The 22,405-nt window shown below is 51.1% G+C and overlaps 1 protein-coding gene across 3 annotated transcripts in view; it reads right to left on the bottom strand.

Annotated features, from left to right (window-relative positions):
* The window catches only part of LOC144945934 (endophilin-A3-like), a 73,245-nt gene extending 52,072 nt beyond the window's left edge, over window positions 1-21,173 (bottom strand). The window contains exon 1 of one of the 3 annotated variants that reach the window (XM_078874594.1): window positions 20,801-21,173. In XM_078874594.1, coding sequence (XP_078730720.1) covers window positions 20,801-20,845 — 45 coding nt within the window. In that variant the 5' untranslated portion in view covers window positions 20,846-21,173. The remainder of the gene's footprint in view (window positions 1-20,800) is intronic. The other 2 variants (XM_078874595.1, XM_078874596.1) reach the window with 2 other exon arrangements.
* Window positions 21,174-22,405: the final 1,232 nt, after the last annotated feature.

The raw sequence follows: 22,405 nt of genomic DNA, 5'->3' as shown, positions 1-22,405 counted from the left end.
TGCTTTTAATGGCGAGCGCTGCCGGCAGACGCGAGCACATGCCTCGCGCTCGACGATGCCTCGCCGCAAGCCAAGCGTGCCGAGTTGGGATCACGTACGCACGTTGAACTTCTGTCGCACCGTACGTAGCCAAGCGTGCTAATCGGAGGTGCGGGTCTGGACACGGCGGTTGGCAACCGCCGCGGTTTCCCACGAAGCGGCACAAAACACCACGGGGCCCGTGGCGGACGCAGATTCTGCCGACGACCGCCCCGACCGGCCGGCGAAGCCTCATCTACCAGTCCCGTCGCTCGCCCCGTTGGCTCGCCCGTCACGCAGCGCTCGCGGCGATACGCTGCGGCGGTCCGACAATGGTCGGTCGCGCGCGCACTCCACCCACGTGACCCTGGTGGGAGTTCGTCAGTTACAAAATTACTGGGCCTAGATGCTGAGCCGGCACCCTGCGCCTTCAGATTCTGAATGTGTATTTATACTGCAGGAACGAGATGAGCTATGAAGCTGTTTGTCACAGATGTCCAGTCGGAACATGTCAGAGCGTTACAACAACAACACAAAAATACGACAGGAGTGCCAAGTGTAGGAAAGGTAAACAAATCACGAAAAAAAATACAAGAAAAAAAAGATTTTTTTTTTTACCAGGTAAGGCCCACTGAGCTATTAGCAACCGGAGCCACACAATGATAGCTCAACAAAGTGAATTACCACGTGGAAATTTAGAGCAGCCGAATAATCTTCCCCGCGTGACCAAGCTGTCCTGACCAGCGCAGAATGAATAATGGCCAAGTAACCTCCCCCGTGATGGACAGGGCATAGCGAGGCCTTCATCCAGCAGCGGACTGACAAACGGATATACTTGCAATGTGTTAAAAATAAACGATCATCCGGCCATGTGGCATTGTGGTTAGCACACTCGACTCACGTTCGGAATTCCGAGCTTGGGGTCGACTAAGCCAACAGTGGTCATCCCCCTGTCATGGCAACGTGGAATTTCCACAACAGGCACGTGTGCGAATGAGCACTTTGGCTGATGACTGGAGATGTAATGAGTCTAGATTTGAAGCTTTCGTGACTGCAAGGATTAATATTCTTGGGTTTTTTCGGTAAAGTCACGTAGATAAAAAATTAAAATTACTAAAAGTAAAATAAAAATAAAATAAAAATCACGACGTTTCGGAGGCAACACAAGCTTCTCATTTCTCATTTACTTGAAACAGCATGCGTGCTGTGACGGTTCCACCTGAAGACGGAAGCTTGTGTTGCCTCCGAAACGTCGTGATTTTTATTTTATTTTACTTTTATTAATTTTAATTTTTTACCTACGTGACTTTACCAGAAAAAACCCAAGAATATGTGATGAGCCACGGAGTCTGATGATCACGACGCAAGATTCAAACTGCGACACAATAATTTCCCATTCATTCGCGTCACGACCACAGTCGATTCTACTCAATCGTCCCACGGCGGGCACGACCGGAGTTGCTTCTCCGCGGTGGTGAGACGTTAACTCCCTCGCCTAGTGTGCATGAGGTCGTGGCTTCGATCCCGACTTGTATATTTGTGGAGTTTGCACGTCTCTCTCGCTGTGGTCACGTGGATTTTTCCTCTGGGTTCTCCGGTTTTTCTGTCCGCATTTAGAATCAACATCACGGCGTTCAGATCAATTGGCTGCTATACATTTCCACGCGTTGAGCTATAATTGTAGCCAGGTCGTTTTCTGAAAAAAAGCCATTTAGCTCATGAAGCACTCCTTCATGCCCGGCGTGAAGGAGGATGGGGCCCTTTCAAAAACAAATCAATCTCATTGTTGTTCAAACTAGATTCGAAGCTTTCGTGACTGCAGGAAATAAATTAAGTAAAATTATTATTATTATTTGATTTATTTTCTTTCTACGTGACTTTACCCAAAGAACCAAAGAGTGACTCATTGTTGTTATTTGATCCGCTGCATATTATACCGAGGGCAATGAAGTGACCTGATGTCTTGAACAGCTGCTTGAGAATGGGAGGTTGATGCTTCCCCACTTGAACGGTGGAAGTCACCCAACCGAATGCGCACAGGGGTGGTCACCCGCTGCACGAGTGGGAGGCGAGGGACTGTGACCCCCAAGTGCGACCGTGACCACAAGTCCCAGGCCGTGGGACGCACCGCCCTGCCCTGCCCTGCAGAGATCTGTTGAGGGAGGAGGCACCTCATTTCTCCACTCGGCATCTCAGGAAGCCACAGAGTGGATCGCCAAACTAGACATCCAATTACAAGCTTCTCCCGTTGTACTAGAGAAGAAGGTGGGGGGGGAGAGTAACCTGAGACGTTCATTTCCTTCGATAAAAATGTAAACAGAGTGCGGATTTCGCCCTCTGTCGACAATGGCGGCGGCGGCGGCGAACACCGTTCGTTAACGGTATAGCGGATGACGAACACGAAACAACGGCTAGCACGCAATGACACGGCCCACCGGGCATTGTCCCGAAATCTCACGACCACGCCGTATTTGGCAACAGCTGCATTTACCGCGGAGGTGAACAGCTGACGCAGTGGTGACCTCACCGCAGTCTGAACCCGACAATGCGAATTTGATTCGTGCCCACGACAAGCACCAGTGGAGAGTGATATTATCTGAACCGGCCCTGAACACCGCCCTTCCCACTGCTGTACTCCCCCCCCACCCTCACCTCCTCCCACTTTCACCAAGTGATCAGCACGGTGACGTATGGCTAAACAATCCCCAGGACTGGCACAGTATGGGGAGGGCTTCATCCAGCAGTGGATGCAAATCATTACTTTAAATCATCATTAGAGTGATTCACTCGCGTCACTCGCTCATCGACGGTCAGTCGCCTCCTCTTCACTCTTCTATCGCTAGTGCCATAATGACTCTTGTCATGAATTCCACCAACGTTGAGTCTCACTGTGTTGCCTCATCCACGCCGTGTGTTCAGCCACCACACTGCAGGTCACCACAACACACTCACCCACTCACTCACTCTTCCTCCACACTGCAGTCACAACAACACACTCACCCACCCACTCACTCTCCCACCACACTGCAGATCACCACAACACACTCACCCACTCACTCACCACACTCACTCACTCCCTCACCCACTCACTCCCACCACACTGCAAGTCACAACAACACACTCACCCACCCACTCACTCTCCCTCCACACTGCAGGTCACCACTTGCTTCACTTTGGCATGCCCTCTCCCCCATCATAATTGCCGTCGTCCTAGTATTCCCAACCTCTTACCAATAAGCTGGCTTATTGGTAAGAGACGAATCAACTCTCATCCACGACACCTTCGACGGTGCTGTTTGTTACTGGCCGTTCGGCGTTTTGGGGGCTTTTGGGCCTGCGCTCGGCAACCTTGAAGGGAAAAAAAGAAATCACACGTCCTGAATTATTTTATGACAGCTTGATTCAAATTCCAGAAGAACCCCCCACTGCCTTCTCCCCCCCCACCTCTTCCTCCTCCTACCTCCCCACGCCTCCCCCACTCAGCAATGCGGCCCTGTCCTGCCCTGCCCCTCCTGGCAGACTTTCCATGTGGCTCACGTTGCTTGCATCAGGGCAGTGAGCCAGCCAACAGCCACCACTGAGATTGGGGGGTTCCAATCCAGATTGTGGTCCGTGATTCCACCAAAGTGTGTCAATGTACACGTGAGTGTACGTTGAACTTCTTTCTCACCGTACGTAGCCAACTGTGCTAATCGGAGGTGCTGGGGGGTATGACAACAAACCCATGCAGAACGGGGGAGAATGTACACACTCCACACGCAGAATGGTGGCTGAGTCGGGAGTCGAACCCAGGTCCTTCTTGGGTGTCACCAATGTGCCACTCTGTCGCCCAAATTAGACTCGTAACGGGGCATCGATTGTCAAAAAAAATCTCTTCTCAACTTCACAATACGTGCTTTGAACTTTGTGTGCCAAAAATCGATTAGTTAGAATGCATGGGCATTACGAACAAGCTATGCATACGATAATGGAGTTCACAATACTGCACAAAAAGGATGGGTTAAATGAGAAACAACACAAAGAAGATGCTAATATTGAGACTAAAATAGCTAACCCATTAACTGAACAGAAGCCCAGAATCATTGGACAGGGGCTTGATTAATTTGCAGGTTGGAGTAATTTCAGATCTGGTGTCATTACACGAAGAGCGGATGTCTCGGCACAGTCGATAATAACCGTACAAAACCTACGCAGTGTTATCAAATGATACGAGTCAAAGGGATTTCCTGGTGTGTTTGTGTGTGTGTGATGTCTGCAGTGTGTTTTGCATGCCATGTACAGAACACAGTCTGTGCCATGTATGGTGCGCGTTCCCTGTGAGCATGTGCGGTGTGCGTGCGGCAAGATCCGCGTGGTGTGGTGTGCGAATGGTGTCTGCAATGTGTTCGGTCAGTGGCGTGTGTGCCTGAGCGTGCCTTGTAATGTGCACAGTGTGTGCCACGTGCGGTGCATTCACCGTGTGTGTGTGCAGTAAGATCCGTGCGCGCATAGGGTGGGGTGTGCGAATGATGTCTGCCACGCGTGTATATGTGCGGCACGTGCCGTGTGCGGCGCTCAGCGTGTGCCGCGCAAATCAATGCCTCCGGCGTGACAGGGCAGTGGCAGAGGTGGCAGACGGCTCCGTAATCGCCACGCATCTTTGTTCTCCCCTCCCAGCCGCACTCCAGTCGTGTTTGGCTTCCAAACGGGCACGGCCCTTCCCGGCAGGGTTTAATAACGAGCGGCAGCTGGCGAAGAGGAGGAGAAGGGGAATACCAGTGGCTAGGCCGGTGTTGTGGCGTGCGCCTTTAGTGAAAGAACCTCTGTCGCGGGGTTGTGGTTTCTGACCTATCCGTGTGGTTTTTTTTTACGTGCCACTCCAGATGACTTCTATTGCCACCGTGAAATGTTATTGTAATATCAACACAAGCTATATGGCGACTTGCCGCGTGACAAACACCGATTTTAATTTCCACATATAAAGAATCTCCCAACCCTTTTGCGACCTGTTGAATGATTTACCGGTGACACAGAAACGACTACGCAAATGACTGCGTACATGAACTCTAGGACACGCATTATCTCATACTGTATACACATGACATAGGTTATCCTGAGTGAGCGAGCGAGTCGGTCATTGAGCAAATGAGCAGCTGAGTGAGTGAGTCAGGAATTGAGTGAGTGCACAAGTGATTGTGCGAGTGGGTGAGGAGGTGAATAGGTGAGTGGGTGGTGAGTGAATGTGCGAGTGAATGAGTGGGTGACCGAGTAATCCAGCGAGTTAGTGAGCAAGTGAATGAGCAGGTGAGTCGGTAAATCTGCGGATGAGTGAAAGGGTGAGTGTGAGGGTGAGCCGGAGAGCCACCAGGTGAGTACGTGGGTGAGTGAGCGAACGAGTGGAAAGGTGCACAAGCAGGTGAGCAAATATGAGTTCACCAAATGTTGACACTCCTACTCTACAAGCATGAAGGCACACTGTAAGGCCTCACTTCACAAGTTATTGTTGAAAACTTGGCCTGAACATCAATGGTTGACTAGGCAGCAAGCCACAGTCAATCTGAACGATCAAACGCGACGTGAATTGTCGAGCAGTAAAACAACTCGAACGACGGATCGCTCGGCTGTAAACCCTCCATCACGCAACGTTCACGTATGAAACGGCGATGGCGGCGGCTATGTCGATGACACGGCGATGGTGACGGCGGCGTTGACGACACTCGCGTTCACATCGCTGCCCGGCAACTACGACGTAGTGCGCAATGCGCAAACTAATTTATTTAGAACCGCTTGTTGAAATGCGTTTAGTTTCTTGTCCTTCCCCCGCACTTCCGATTAGCACGGTTGGCTACGTACGGTGTGAAAGAAGTTCAACAGCACATACGCACATCCCGCCTGACACCGTGCCAAACGGAGAAATAACCGAGACCTTACTCGTGGATATTAACTCCGGCGGGACCACAACGCACGCCCGTCTGCCATAACGCGGTCAGTGCAGACCCACGACAAAATCATTTTGCGAGAAACGAACGTCTCATCTTAATGACTGCGTGTGTGTAACCAAGGCCTTGCGTAAAAACCCAGCTCCGGCCAATGAGAGGGCATCGTCTCCGCTGCTGCCCCCTCTGGAATTCACCACCAGTTCGGAACTGTCACAACATTTTCTCTGTTGAAGTCCAGGCTCAAAACCTTCCGCTTTCCCCTCTGCCCTGTGAACCACTGACCCTTGTTTACGAGTGTTCTTATTATTTTTTGAAAATTGGTAGAAAAAAAATATCACGTTCCTGTTCGCAAATCAGCTAAAACTATAAACTAGACTATTTGTATTACCAGGTAAGGTCTAGTGAGCTATATATCTATTTTTCAGAAGTGACTTGGGCACAAATGACAGCTCAATAAAGTGCCTTATCATGTGGACATTTATAGCAGCCAAGTACAGTACTCTAAACGCATGTTTCTAAATGTGCGGGGAAAAACCAGAGGACCCGAGAAAAAATCCACGCGACCACGGGGAGAAAACATGCAAACTCCAAATATACAGGCGTCTGGGTCACGACCGAACCCACGACCTCCTGTATATCAAGCGAGGTAGTTAACATCTCGCTAACGTGGCACCAGACTGGCTCCGTGAAATACAAATTTGACCGAGAATAAAAAGTTGCATCGTCATCATCACGTTGGCCATTGAGGCAATTGGGTGGCACCTCGAGACCATGAGGGCATCGTGCCTCGGGGAAGGGGGGAGGAGGTGATGGCCGACGATCGATGGGACTGGCCATGGAATCGCCAATTCCCTGACTTAGCCACTTTCGCGGCAACGACAGCCTACCGCTCCTTCGGCCGAGGTGTCAAATCATAAAGCGCAGAAAACGCCGCATTTCACACTGGCCGCGAGCCAAGCCGCCGTTGGTGGGGGTCTAACTGACCGAGCGGCCGCTCACCGGCCGGTACAACGCTTGGGCGTTGCGTGCCGAGCGGCTTTGCGGAAGGGCGGCTCGTAGTCCGAGGTCTACCGAGCTCGGCACGACCACGCGGCCCCCGCCTGCGCGGCAAAGCAACCAGGTGGCCCAAGTCATGGGGGACCTGCTTGGGGGTGACCAAGAAGATCTGGGACCCAGGTAAAGGGGATCCTGGTGGAGGGCGACCTGGTACCCAGCCAGGTGAAAGGGGCCGAGTGAAGGAGACCTGGTTTTCAGGCTAAAGGAGCATGGGTGAAGGGGATCAATGGGATCTGGGACTCAGGTAAAAGGGGTCTCTGGAACCCTGGCAAAGGGGAGAGAAGGGACCTGGGACCAAAGTGAGCCAATCAATCCATTGCTGGATGGAGGCCGCGTCGACCGCGTCGATCGCTTGACCAATCTGCATGGCCCACCGACGCTGCTGGCCCAGCGTGGGTGGGCGAAGACGGAGACGGGGCCCGGTCCGGACATCACTCGTCACCGACGAGCGGAGCAGCAATGCGCTAACCGATGCGCCACCACTCGGCTGCCCTGCTAACATAACGAGAGTAAACTCCTCGACTCGCCAAGGTGTCGTTTGTTTTTTCAGAACGGCCTCGCGCCGATTCTTGTGGGAGGAGTTTTGGTATTCGTGGGACAAGCAGAGTGCTCGGTGACGAAGCGTGACGCTCAAAATACCCACAAGAGGTCAATGGTCTACTTGATGAACTGCCTTCCTCAGGCCATCAAAAAACGACACCGGTGGATGTTCAACTCACACGAATAATGAATTAAGAGCGGTGTAATGGTTGCCACTGACATCGCTTTACTACAATTCATCTCTGAGGAATCTCCACTCATGGTCCTTGCGGACTAAACACAGTCCGCACTTCCACGAGGCGGGAAGGTTGCAAATTCAAGACCCGATCAGGGTGGGAAACGTGAAATTTCATCCCTCCAAAGTCAATAAAATAAATTTCGATTTAAAGCTTTCGTGACTGCAGGGATTCATCTTCTTGGTTCTAGAAGGGAAATAATAAAATAATAAAAATTAAACATAATAAAAAAATATAATATTTTTATTATTTTATTATTTCCCTTCTACGTGACTTTACCGAAAGAACCAAGAAGATCAATAAAATAAGTACCACTTATGTGGAAAACGAGCAGTGGTCGGGTGATGGGACAGACTGCTGGTCCGCCATGGGAACGTGGAATTTCCACCATCTTCTGGGATCCCCCTGATGGGAGTTGCGCTCTACTCCCGTTTGTCGGGTGAGCGAGCAGGGAGACTCACGTTCCCAACCGGACTCGCTCTCGCTCTCTCTCGCTCTCTCTCGCTCTCTCGTACAACCCAGTCCATCCCTGGCCAGCAAAACTTAACGAGCAACGCGAGGCGGCCGCCTGTTGCCCGGTCGTCATGGAAACTTGGGATCTGTGTTGTTCCAGGCTTTAATTTGAGCAAATTTAAACCCCGCGATATTAATTGGCGCAATCCCAGCGTACATGCCGAGCGAGCCATTCGCCACCGCCGCATTTAACCCCTCCCCCGACCATAAGAGCGAACAGCCCCACGTGGCGTGACGGGGCTGCGGCGAGCTGTGTACGGGTTAAACAATTCTAGATTTGAAGCTTTCGTGACTGCAAGGATTCATATTCTTAGGGTTTTTCGGTAAAGTCACGTAGGTAAAAAAATTTAAATTTATAAAAGTAAAATAAAATAAAAATCACGACGTTTCGGAGGCAACACAGGAAGCTTGTGTTGCCTCCGAAACGTCGTGATTTTTATTTTACTTTTATTTAACTTTTATTAATTTAAATTTTTTTACCTACGTGACTTTACCGGGTTAAACAATGTGCGATAGGAACCCGGCCACGTCATCGGACATTACGGGGTCCGACGACTTGAGCACGCGGCGCGCGCTCAACTCGCAGCCTAGGGGCAGGGAGATGACAGACGAGCAAATTGACTTCCCAACACCTCGGCTGGTCGTGTCTAGTGATGCGTGTCGCGCCTGCCGGGTGGGGTGGCACAATGTCCACGATAGCCACGCCAGGGTAAAAGGTGTCTAAAAGCGATGATTGAGGCTACGAGTTTAACTTTGTGGGGAAAGATTTATAATTCACTGGGGAGGGGGAGCGGGGTGGTTATTCAAGTGGCTTATTTTCGTCAATTTCTGGGGTTTGTTTTTGACATTTCAAATCGTTTTGGAAACAATAAATGTAAAAATATTTGAAATATGGGTTCCCGGTTTGTATTGGGACAGCGCGATGACCCCTCACCTCCCCTTCTCCCCCTCCCCTCGTGCCTCCAACCCCCCCCTCCACACAGCTGCCGTGGCACTGCCAACCACTACTCCATGTCCATGGACTGAAAAAGACAGATTTGTACTTTCAGCGTGTGACTTATAGCATTTTTGAAAGGTAATCAAGAAAGCGCCAAATCTTGTGTTTATACACAGGTTATCAAGCATTTAACTTCGGACTTTACTCACATTCACGATCTCCACGACGATACTTTGTGACCGCGATGCCAATAAGTCTTCACGATGACGAGTTAATTTAACGATTAATAACGATTTCTTAGGCTCGCTTTCGCTCGTCAGAACTTACGTTTGTCGACTTGCGCAAATTATATCCCAATTAGATTCAAAGCTTTCGTGACTGCAGGAATTACTCGTTGGTTCTTTCGGTAAAGTCACGTAGAATGAAATGAAATAATAATTTCTTTACCGAAAGAACCAAAGAGTTATATGCCAATGTTGAATTTAGGCTAATAGAGAGAACAAAACAGCACAAAAATTACGTGAGAAAAAACAATAAACGATACAAACGAGAAGGCAAATCATTAAATAGACAATAATTTCTCGAACAAAGTTGACGCCCCTGAATCGCAGAGATTTATCGGATAGTGGGGATCCGAGGTGAATCATCACAATGATTCACGCAACTCCGATTATCACTGTTGGCTACATACGGTGTGACTTACATACAAACAACACTTTTCGTTTTGATTTAAAGCTTTCGTGACTGCAGGGATTCATATTCTTGGTTCTTTCGGTAAAGTCACGTATAAGGGAAATAATAAAATAATAAAAATATCAAACAATGAAAATTCTCACGACGTTTCGACTGCAACACAAGCAATCATCATCAGATGTGAAATCCACAGCAAGAAAATTTGAAAAAAGTCGAACCCCTTGTTGTGGATTTCACACCTGATGACGATTGATTGTGTTACAGTCGAAACGTCGTGAGAATTTGTATTGTTTTATATATTTTTTATTTTTTTTATTTCCCTTCTATATGTGACTTTACCGAAAGAACCAAGAATATGAATACTTTGCGTATTTTTGCACAGCATCTACATGCAACTGCATCCCAAGACGCAGCCACAAAACGTGGGATGTGTGCATCACGGTGACAACACAAAGGTGTTGACACATATCTATATTTTGTTAAGATAAACGCCAATGGGATGACATTGTAGTTGGGAGACTGCTTTTGGCAGCAGGGCAGAGAACAGGAAGGTCAAAGACGTGACCTTGGGCAGTGAGTAAGTAGTACAGAGAGCCGAGGGCACACAACTCCAACAACACGAGTTCCGCAACACTTTTTGAAAAGTCCTCATCAGCAATCTCTCAATGTTCCAGGTCTACCTCGTTTGGCACGCGCGATCGTGGCCATGCTGCGAGATTACCTCCGCCACAATTGCGAGCGCAATACTCCGAGCTCCGTTACGTCTGAGGCTTTGCATGCGGTTTATTTACACGCGTCTGTGATTAGCATGCGAGCCCCGTTCGTTGTTTATCCGGGGTTCCGTTTGTAAATAATTTGTTGTTGTTTTTGCTCCGGTGAATTTGCACATTCCCAGCCCGAGTTGTCTCTGCAACTACCGCCACTACCGGCGGTCTTGGGCTGCGGTCGCCCCTGCAGACGAACTGCCCAGCTCAATGGGGCCTTACCAGCTGAGATAAAGTCTCGAATCCGAGCAGCAGGGAATGAGCGACCACCAAGTGACTCCACTGCGAGCAAGACAGCTTGCAGCGCTAGGAACGAATGCAATGCTGCAATCGCTTTCAGATGGCCACAGTGAAGGAACATGTTTTAATCACGATACCGTATTGCAGTTGCTGTGAGAAGGCTCAATTAACTTAAGCTCAGAACTCAACTGCTGAGAATGCCATTCCTTGGCAAAAGTCTTCTTAGGAAAAATCAATGGAGGTTTTCAGGCGGATGAATTTACATCTCTTAAAATGAAGCCTAATTGAGGTGCCTGGCGCAACGCTGAGTCGGCACGGCTGAGATCCTGCGTTTCTAACTCTGGTAGCTGCCTGTGACTACTACGCCACGTTTTCAAGCGTAGCGAGTTTCTGGTCTCGGTAGCCACTGGCTCAAGTAGGCCATAAGACTTACATCGAGAAACATAGACTCACACAGAGACCCGCAGATTCACATAGACTGGGGTGTGATTAAAACGGGTTCTCGAGCGTAGTGAGTTTACAAGTCTCAGCTCAGTCACCACTGACTCGCATAGACCAATAAGACTTACATAGAGAAACATAGACTCACATAGAGACCCATAGACCCGCATAAAGACCCACAGACTCGCATAGAATGGGTTGTGACAATACAGGGTTCTAAAGCGTAGTGATTTGATGTTCATACTCCAATCATCAATGACTGCACAAAAAAAAATCACCACCTTAAAAATTGTTCTGCACTTAACCCTGCTAAATTACAGCTGAGAATTTAAAATGGTTTTGCTGTCAAAATTACTCTCACGTGGCAGGCTGGCTGGGAGAGCACTCTCCCCTACGAACGTCACTTTGAGGGGATCTCATAGGGAGCTCTTTGATATCCGTTTCCGTGGGCCGTTGTCTAACAGTGCACTCAGCTCTGCCACAGATCCAAATGGATGCTTGGTCTCATGGCAAGACGCCAATATCACAGAGCAGATCAACCCGGGGCGGGAAATATAACAAGAAATGTAAATGAGAATATTAAGCATATTTGATCACGAACCCTAGATTGATAGCGGATTTGCTGGCAGTTTCATCTGGCAGGACAAGGATGAATAGTTGCTTCGTGCGCGAATTTTCCGTGGTGTCGATCGATTTTTTTTTTATTCCGTACGGCAGACACCCCAGGGGCTCCAGGAGCAACCCAGCCAGCACGCAGCGAGCGCATTTGCAAACCCTCGCGGACAGCTCGGCATCCCTCCTTTGCTCAACTGCAATCAAAGGTTCCTTGAAGTCCTGCACGTGGGTGTCTTGGTACGCAGGGGGTCGTGGGTTCGACCCTGACCCTGACGCCTGCTGCTGTAGATTTGGAGTTTGCGGTGTCGCTCTCTCCGTGGTCGCGTGGAATTTCTTTCTGGGTCCTCCGGTTTTTCCCTCCACAATTAGAATCAACATGCATTGAGATTATTTAGATTAGTTTGGTGCTATAAATATCCAAATCATGGGCCATTTTGTTGAGCGATCATTTGTGGCCAGGTCGCTTCTGAAAAATAAGTTAATACCTCAGTGGGCTTTGTCTGGCAGAATGGGGGGATGGTTTATAGTGTTGTATTTGTATGTGTTTGAGTGATTTGTTCACCTTTCTTGTACTTTGCGCTCCTATCGTGTTTTTGTATTTTTTGTTGCTGTAACGTTCTTACCCGCCCCTACGGGACATCTGTAAAAATTAGCTTTTTATCACTCATGGGATTCCTCCAGAAAAAAATAAACATTCTGATTTTAACACACAAGACGGCTCCATCTCTGCGTGTAAACACCAACCCTGTTTCCAAGTTATTATGGCACAAAAAGTCACTGAGCAACTCACGCATCTGTGATATTAATTCCGCCCAAGCAGGAACTGTTTTAAATTCTTCATCAAATAACTCGCCTACCGTTCCCTGCCCCCCACGTGGAAAATGACCTGCATCTTAGACCCATGGGTAAATACGGTTGAGGCTAGTCTGAGAGAACAATAATCCATTGTTGTACTCTATTCATTATTTAACTGCATTGCTATGCAACCTGCGCTGACCAACTATAGTATGCGCCGTATATAATCCCAGTGACCGACACAGCTTTGGAAAGCCTTCATCCAGCAGTGGATTGACAAAAGGGATGTACGTACGCGTCGTACGCATGTACAGTGCAGTATTTGATTGCCTGGAATGCACCAATACAGCATTTTGGCGAGGATTTTTATGCAACATTGCACTTTTTTGTGCCTACGACCCCATGGTGTGTAGAGAGGGTGCACTCACCAACAACATCTTGTAAATCAGCGACATTCGTTTAGCACAGCTGACTGCTGATGAGACCCATAAGGTCGAAGCTGATCCAGATAAGCACGCACCTCAAAGAGAACACTCCTGGTTAACCTAACTATTGAAGGCTCATAGGGCGATAGGCTAAAAATGGTTTTATTTTTTTACATGGAATTTTTTTAAACGAGATATTATTTAATTACATTTATTATCGAAAATAATAGCCAACGAAAGGAACGCGTCTGAAAGAACGTCCGACGAGGAGATGGAGTAGTTAAATGAGCTCATGTACGGGCTTCTAGGAGAATGCTTACACAGCAGAGCCGTGAGGAACGGCAAACAACTTGGATCAATCATCCAGCAGTGGATTGATCATGGCTCACGATGATGATCTGGAATCCTCTACAGGGTGCTACAGATGTCTTGTGATCCCCCCGTTAAATTTTCTAAAAGTTAATATTTTTCAAGGTTTATTTAAAACAGAAATGAATATGCAAAGGATTTTTTTTACAGGTTTATTAATTGGGGGGTCACAAGACATTTGGCCCACAGTGTACTTCAGCACTCTGTGGGGTTTCACAAGGGAGGTCAGGAAGAGTCATTAGAAAAGAAACGTACAAGTCCACCACAGCACTGCCCCCCAATTTCCCAGCGTCAGAGGTACCACAATGGAAAATGCCCTCTCCAAATACTCAAAAATGCTACCGACTCACGACCCTGAAGAAGGAAAATTGCCTGAAACGTTAGCCTGCTTTACTGTGCATTGTCCTGTAATACGGTGGCGTTATAATTGCGATGATGGATTTATGTTTTGTTTCCAGCCTGTGCCATTATCATAAAAATACATCTATTTATTTATTTTATACTAAAATTAGGCCTTTGGGCTATGGGATTAGCCAACAATGTTATACTCCCAATATTAATCATAAGTGTAATTTATTTATAGGGGGAACAGTGAGTCTGACGACTACATTCAGGTGGATCATTATAATTGGGACATTAGGCCAACAGCTGAATCGTTGTGTGCAGCGACATCATAAGCTGTCTCTGGTGTGGACCAATCAATTTCGAAGACAATGCAAATACTACCAGAGCAAAAGGTTTCTGCTTGGTTAGCATCTTAACACCTGTTTTATTGCCAGGAAGGGTAAAACCTATTCTTATATTGCCGAATCCTTCTTTTGGCTGTGGGGCGAAAACTTTGGACCTTACCTGGGGAAAACCCTCCACGCAATGTAGCACCCAAAAGTGGCGTGCACAAATACGTTCGCAAACCTATTTGCTGTACTACCACCTCCTGGCCACCCCGCAGCCCAGCAGAGTTTCACGAACCTAGGGGTAGGCGGATCGGTACGGGATTGGTGAGAGGTGGTTGGCGGCAGTGGCAGGAGCCCTTCATCCAGCAGTCGACTGAACATGGCTACTGATGGTGACATGATCCAACAACTCTCACCTTCAAAGTGCCGCATTACAGACGTGCACCACCACAAAGATCCCCTGTACAGCCTTTAACAGCCTGTAGAAGCAAGTGCTGTAAGCGAGCTACCATGAAGGCCGGCACGGCACACAGTGGGTGGCCAGCACGACGCTTTTGTCTCCCAAGCGGCGATGTTGACGCACCGCACCAGGTACTCATTTGAGGCTGAGTCGACCCAGGGGGGAGGGCCCAGGACCGGTCCAGATCATCGTCATCGCCATTGACCGCCAGTGGAAATCGAACCCCGGGTTGTCGGGTTTGTGGCGCAGCGCGCTCACCGCTGCACCACCACGGCCCCACCACAACCCACGCACGCTACACTTCCACCCAACGACTTGCTCTCGGAAGATTCCAGACGAGAATCACGAGACGAGAGAATCATCAAACGCCCGCCATGGAATGCGAACCGTGGCAGGCGCGCGCTTCACTTCAAACGCCGAGCGGCAGGCAGCCAAAAGCAACCACCAACCCCACGCACGCCGCTACGAGCACCTCTTGCATGTAGCCACAGGTGCTTGCTCTTCTGCCACCGCCGCTGGAACGTTGCTTGGCTGCCTATCGTTGTGGCCGCTGAGTCGTGCCAGTAGAAGTCGCCGCGTGGGTAACTCACTCGCTTATCTCTCGTCACCCTCCAGGGCAAGTTCGGGGTGGTTATCGCGTGCCGTTGAGGCCATGACGTCCGACGTTTTTCGCTCCGCGTGCTTGAGAGCTTCGTCGGGGGCTGAACATCTATTACTAAATGTGTATTGGATAAATATTCAGTCATTCATCGCGATGCTCATCGAGAACAGTAAACTGAATCGCGTTCGTAGAGCAGCTGTGTGTGTGTGATGGTGGTGGTGGTGACAACACCTGGGGCTCAGCTGGCTACACGTCGCACCGGTACACACGTGTGTCGCGCGACACGTGTGTGTGTGTCGCACGACACCGATGCGCGTCAAACAGGCACACAGCGGACGCACAGATTCACTGGCGAGCACCGATCATGATGGTTTACGTGTCGTGCGTCGGCACGTGTGCAAGAGTTGTTGATTAATTCGTGTTGTATCGGGTGCTAGGCTACCGGCAGCAGAGGGGAAGTTCCGCGAAATCCCTTGTTTCTACTGGACGCTGTGAAGTTCCCACACCTTCACCAACACGCACTGACCAGGGTGGTGAAGTATGGCCAAAATAACCCCCCACCATGACCCACAACGCCACTGGGGGAAGCCCGTCAAGCAGAAACGGGGCTGACAAAAGGGCTGTACGTACACGTACACGTGCCGTGTTTGTGGGGAGTGGTGGTGCAGTGGAACGCACACTGTGCGATAAACTTGGCTATGGATAACATCGGGGAGGGTGATATCTGAACTAGTCCTAAGTCCCCCCCCTCCCGACCCACCCCCCCTTCACCAACTACTATGGCCAATAAAACGTGGAGAGGCATTCATTCAGCAAAGATTCGCTGAGTTGCATATTAAACCCGCTGTGACATATGGATCTGAAGACAAGAAACGGACACTGACGAACAAATTTGGAAACTCTTAATACGCATGGCAAAGATGCACGAAGAGGTGTAATACGGCACTGGGAATCATCATCACATCGAGAGGCAAAATAGAGGAAGACGTGGATCAGGAAGAAAACACGCAAGTTAAATAATACATCCAATTGATTGGTGCGGAGAATAAAGTGGTGTTAAGGTCGGACACGTCGAGGCCGTGGGAGTGTGGGACGATGACGGTGGTCGATAGGACGAGACTGGCGACGGAATCGCAGCCAACGGAGGGCACAACAGGAGGAGGAGAGGAGAGCGACCACCGCGGAGATGGAGCGATGAGATCGGCTCACGTGTAGGCGCGAGCGGGATTCGTTGCATCGCAGGACTGCGGGAGGTGATGGCCAGAGTGTGGGCGATGCCTTGACCCCAAGGTGAGCCACAAGTGGCCGATGACTGCGAGAGACGTTGTCACTTGTCACGCGTGTCGCGCTGCGAACCAGGCGACACGCGAGTTCGATTCGCGCTCACAGCCATTATCTGAACCGGTTCTGGGCTTCCCGTAAGTCCACGAAGCCTTAAATGAGTATCTGGTGCGGCGTGTAAACATCGCCGCTAGGGAGACAAAGGCGGTCGGTGGGGCTGGCCACCCAACCCTCGTGTGCCGTGCCGGCCTTCTTCGGTTCTCGTCAACAGCACTTACACCAACACAGTCTGTTAAGGTTTCACAGGGGGATATATTTGTCTTTAATTGTGTCATTTAAGCCCTGGTAAGCCAAGAGGTTCTGCATTCAGGAGAATTGAGTCTTGATTATACAGGCGATATATTTTCACTCGCCATTATTAATTGAATGAAGATGGAAGCAAATCATTACGCATCTAACATCCAGTCAAAGTGTAAAAAATATTTACGTCGGTCCGGTAGTCTCATTTAGTATTCATTACAACCGATATTCCCAAAAAATATCCATTCCAAGCAGTTTCCATCCCTGTCGAAGCAGCAGGCCCCTGACACGAGCGTGTAAATTCCACGTTCCTATGACGGGAACCGACGAGGCGAGAGCACGTCCAGTGTGGAGACGGAGTGATGAAATCAGCCGGTGCTAGTTGGGATTGCTGCCACCACACTCACTGCAAGGCCGTGAGAGATAGTGACGGCTTGAGGAAGCCTTCATCCAGCAGTGGATCGATCATGGCTGCCTTCAAACCAAAGCGACGACGAAGATGATGAGGATGTCAATGATGAGTGGCCCATCAAAATTGAGAAATCTGTCGCTAATCGATGTTTTATCCACATACATAGACTAAAAAAATACCCTCTCGTTAAACTCCTTCAATCAACTCCTCTCGTTACCACTCCTGCACCACCCCGTGCACCACTAGACTTGGGACTATATACGATCATATTTTAAGGCTCTTATATAGCAGCGGGTTTAAAAAAAAAATTGTAACTCCCTTACAACAACGCAGCGTGCGAGGGGGGTGCAACTCGGATGGGACTGATGGAGATTGGTCCACACTTGCTGTACTGACGTCCAGAGGGAGGGAGTTGATCCACCAACCATCACTCGAACCAGGTACTCATTTGAGGCTGAGTATACCTAGTGGGAGGACCAGGACAGGTTCAGATAATCGTCACTGGAATTGGCTGTGAGCGGAAATCGAACTCGGGCCGCCGGGTTCGTAGCGCAGCGCGCTAACCGCTACACTACCGCTCCCCACACACCATCATCACACACCCCACCACCACACACCCCACCAGAACCACAGACCACCACCACACACCACCACACACACCACCACCACCACACACACCACCACACACACCACCACCACCACACACACACCACCACCACCACACACCCCACCAGCTCCACCCACCACACTCACACACCACCACCACCTCCACACACACCACCACCACACACACCACCACCACACACCACCACCACACACACCACCACCCCACCACCACACACACCACCACCCCACCACTACACACACCACCACCCCACCACCACACACACCACCACCACTACACACACCACCACCCCACCACCACCACCACTACACACACCACCACCACACACCACACACACCACCACCACACATACCACCACCACACATACCAAACGGTGCTCGCTTCTGTGGCTGCTCTCAACCCACCGCCCAGTGTCCAGAGGTCGCAACCGGGTACCCGATACCCGTACCCTACCCGATACCCGGCTATCCGTACCCGGCCGGGTACGGGTACCCGTTTGCGACCCTGGTGCGGCCGGGTACGGGTAAGGAATCAAAATCAAAACCCGTTTGCGACCTCTGCCAGTGTCTCACCGCTCGCCGCTGATCGTGGTTCCCGCACGCCACCCACCCACCCCACACCAAGTCCCAGGGTCCCCACGTCTCTCTCCCCACCACGTCCCAGGGTCGTCACGGCCCCATGTTTCTGTGTCTCGCTACGACGACGACGATGGTGATGGTGGTGATGGTGATGATGAGGGTGATGGTGGGGATGGTGGAGGGGATGGTGGTGGCGATGAGGGTGATGGTGGTGATGATGATGGTGATGATGATGAGGGTGATGGTGGGGATGGTGGTGGCGATGAGGGTGATGGTGGTGATGATGGTGATGAGGGTGATGATGATGATGGTGATGATGATGGTGGTGGTGATGGTGATGAGGGTGATGATGATGATGGTGATGATGATGAGGGTGATGGTGGGGACGGTGGTGGCGATGGTGATGATGATGGTGAGGGTGATGATGGTGGTGATGATGGTGATGATGGTGGTGATCGCGAGGCTGTGATTCGGCGTTTGCTGTCACCAGAATCCCACCGCCTCCTCGTCGCGTCTCTGCCGCCCCTCCGTGCCCCCCACGTCACTGCCGTGTCTGTCCCCGTGCCCCCCACACGGCTGCTGTATCTGTCTCCGTGCCACCCACGTCGCTGCTGTATCTGTCCCCGTGCCCCCCACACGGCTGCTGTGTCTGTCTCCGTGCCCCCCACATCGCTGCTGTGTCTGTACCCGTACCCCCCACACGGCTGCTGTGTCTGTCTCCGTGCCCCCCACATCGCTGCTGTGTCTGTACCCGTACCCCCCACACGGCTGCTGTGTCTGTCTCCGTGCCCCCCACACGGCTGCTGTGTCTGTACCCGTGCCCCCCACATCGCTGCTGTATCTGTCTCCGTGCCCCCGTGTGTCTCCGTGTATAAATATCCGCGTTCCCATTCTTTGTCGAGCCATACCCCACCCAGTGTCTTCGTGCGTCAACGTCTCTGTCCCCATGACTCGGAGCCTCCGTGTGTCTGTTCCTCTGCGTTACCGATAGCCTGACCCCGTGTCTCTGTGACCCCGTGTCCCCATGTCTCTGTGACCCCGTGTCCATGTCCCCTGTGTTCTCACGTCTCTGTCTCTGCCCCCACATCCCCGTGTCCCCGCGTCTCCCCACGTGAACCTGTTTCGAGTCTCCGTGTCTCTGAATTCCCCCCCCCCTCCTCCCGTCTCCCTCTCTCCCCCTGTGACTGTCTCCCAGTCTGTCCCCCGTGTCTCCTGCACGCCCGTGTCTGTCTCCAGATGTCTCTTTCCCTGCGACTCTGTCTCCCGCGTCTCTCTCACCCCGCGTCTCTCTCTCTCTCTCCGCGTCTCGCTCTCCCCGTGTCTCTCTCCCCGTGTCTCGCTCTCCCCGTGTCTCTCTCCCCGTGTCTCGCTCTCCCCGTGTCTCGCTCTCCCCGTGTCTCTCTCCCCGTGTCTCTCTCTCCCCGTGTCTCGCTCTCCCCGTGTCTCTCTCCCCGTGTCTCGCTCTCCCCGTGTCTCTCTCCCCGTGTCTCTCTCTCCCCGTGTCTCGCTCTCCCCGTGTCTCGCTCTCCCCGTGTCTCTCTCCCCGTGTCTCGCTCTCCCCGTGTCTCGCTCTCCCCGTGTCTCTCCGCGTCTCTCTCTCTGCGTCTCGCTCTCCCCGTGTCTCTCTCCCCGTGTCTCTCTCCCCGTGTCTCGCTCTCCCCGTGTCTCGCTCTCCCCGTGTCTCGCTCTCCCCGTGTCTCGCTCTCCCCGTGTCTCGCTCTCCCCGTGTCTCGCTCTCCCCGTGTCTCTCTCTCCGCGTCTCGCTCTCCCCGTGTCTCTCTCCCCGTGTCTCGCTCTCCCCGTGTCTCTCTCTCCTCGTGTCTCTCTCTCCTCGTGTCTCGCTCTCCCCGTGTCTCTCTCCCCGTGTCTCGCTCTCCCCGTGTCTCTCGCTCCGCGTTTCGCTCTCCCTGTGTCTCTCTCTCCCCGTGTCTCGCTCTCCCCGTGTATCTCTCCCCGTGTCTCGCTCTCCGCGTCTCGCTCTCCCCGTGTCTCGCTCTCCCCGTGTCTCTCTCCCCGTGTCTCGCTCTCCCCGTCTCTCGCTCCGCGTCTCGCTCTCCCTGTGTCTCTCTCTCCTCGTGTCTCGCTCTCCCCGTGTATCTCTCCCCATGTCTCCCCGTCTCTCTCTACCCGTGTCTCCATATCTCAGTCCAGTACTCGGGTGCATCGATACGCCGCGTGTATTAACAATAATTATCCATCTCCTCCACAATCTCCCCTCCCCCAGATCTCGGTGGTGGGCCCCCCAACACCCCCCCCCGGGCCCCCCAACACCCCCCCCGGGCCCCCCAACACCACCCCCGCGTGCTCACCTGGCTCGCCTTGTGGAACTGCTTCTTGAGCCCCGCCACGGACATGGCGCCAGCCTCGAGCCCGCAACGCCGACAGCGGCAACAGCAGCAGCGACAACAGCGGCAGCAGCAGCAGCAGCGGCGGTTGACGGCGGCGGAGGAGGCGAAAGGAGCACGCGGGACGGACGGGCCCCGGCCAACCACCACCGCCACCACCGCCAACCACGTCGTGAGAGCAGGCTGCTGCTGCTGGTAATCGTTCTAATTGGCGACGAGGAGGAGGAGGATGATGGTGGTGGTGGTGAAGAGGAGGAGGACTGAGCTCCTCGCTGCGGCGCCGATCCTGGCCGTGACGTCACCGCGCCGGGGAAGCCCTCGCGTGACGTCACCCCGCGTGACGTCACCCCGACAAACCAACACGTGCGGTGGCAGCAGCAGCAGCAGCAGTGCGTCGTTAGGTTTAACACGCAAGGGATTCATAATCGTTGGTTCTTTCGGTAAAGTGACGTAGGTGAAATAAATATATAACTAAAAAAGAAATTACTAAATTAACTCACGACGTTTCGGAGGCAACACAAGCTTCCGTCATCAGGATTAGTGTAGTGCCCACCACAGTAATTCTGTTTCGCTACGACGACCTGATGACGGAAGCTTGTGTTGCCTCCGAAACGTCGTGAGTTAATTTAGTTATTTTTATTTTTTAAATGTTTTATCTTCACCTACGTGACTTTACCGAAAGAACCAAAGAGTATGGAGGATCCTTGCAGTCACGAAAACTTCAAATCTAGAATTATTGCGTCGTTAGTTTAACACGCGACCAATATCGTCCATAATAGAGGTTTTTTGGGGTTAGATCGCGTGCTCTGTTCACGTGACAACCCCTAATAGTTGGCTGTGTCGGGTGGTGGCGGGATTAACGACACATTTATTTATTTACGTGATCTAACCCCCCCCCCCAAAAAAAACTTCTTATGAATGCATCGAGACTTCATAATCATCAGCCATGGTCAGTCCACTGCTGGTGGTTAAAGGCCTCCCGCAATCTTGCTCACGGTTCCGGCAATGTAAACACAAGGGGCCTTTTTGTTTGTTGTCCTTCCCCACCCCCCCCAACTCCGATTGGCACGGTTGGCTACGTACGGTGCGAAAGAAGTTTAACATACATCTAGCAACTTGACACGATCATTCTCAGACGTATTTCATTCCTGACCGGCCACTCCACAATTATTCGTATTATTCTAGGTAATGGCATCAACAATCTCTGTTTCATATTTCCACAAAAAAATCAAATATGTTGGAGCCAAAATCTGCATTTTGACCTAACATAGTTATGTTAACCAGCGGTGATTGTTTGAGCACCCACAATCTGGTTTTGCCCTTCTGGGACTCGTCAGCAGTCAGGCGTGCTGAACAAACACCGCTGATGTCAACGTTCAGTTTCATTTAATTTCAATTTCATTTACTTGGTAGAGCCCTGTGAGCCATTCGGCTCTTGAATCGGGTGCAACCGCAACAATCAAAGACAAAAACATGAACAAGAAAACATCTTAAAGTAATTTACACTATGAGACCACCTTTACCAGTGGCAAAATATATTAGTAGGTTTTTATCCTTTTAACTGGTACA

Source organism: Lampetra fluviatilis, chromosome 39, assembly GCF_964198595.1.
Source record: "Lampetra fluviatilis chromosome 39, kcLamFluv1.1, whole genome shotgun sequence".
NCBI lineage: Eukaryota > Metazoa > Chordata > Hyperoartia > Petromyzontiformes > Petromyzontidae > Lampetra > Lampetra fluviatilis.
Note: the sequence above shows the minus strand (reverse complement) of the source record. Positions and strands in the feature narration are given on the sequence as shown.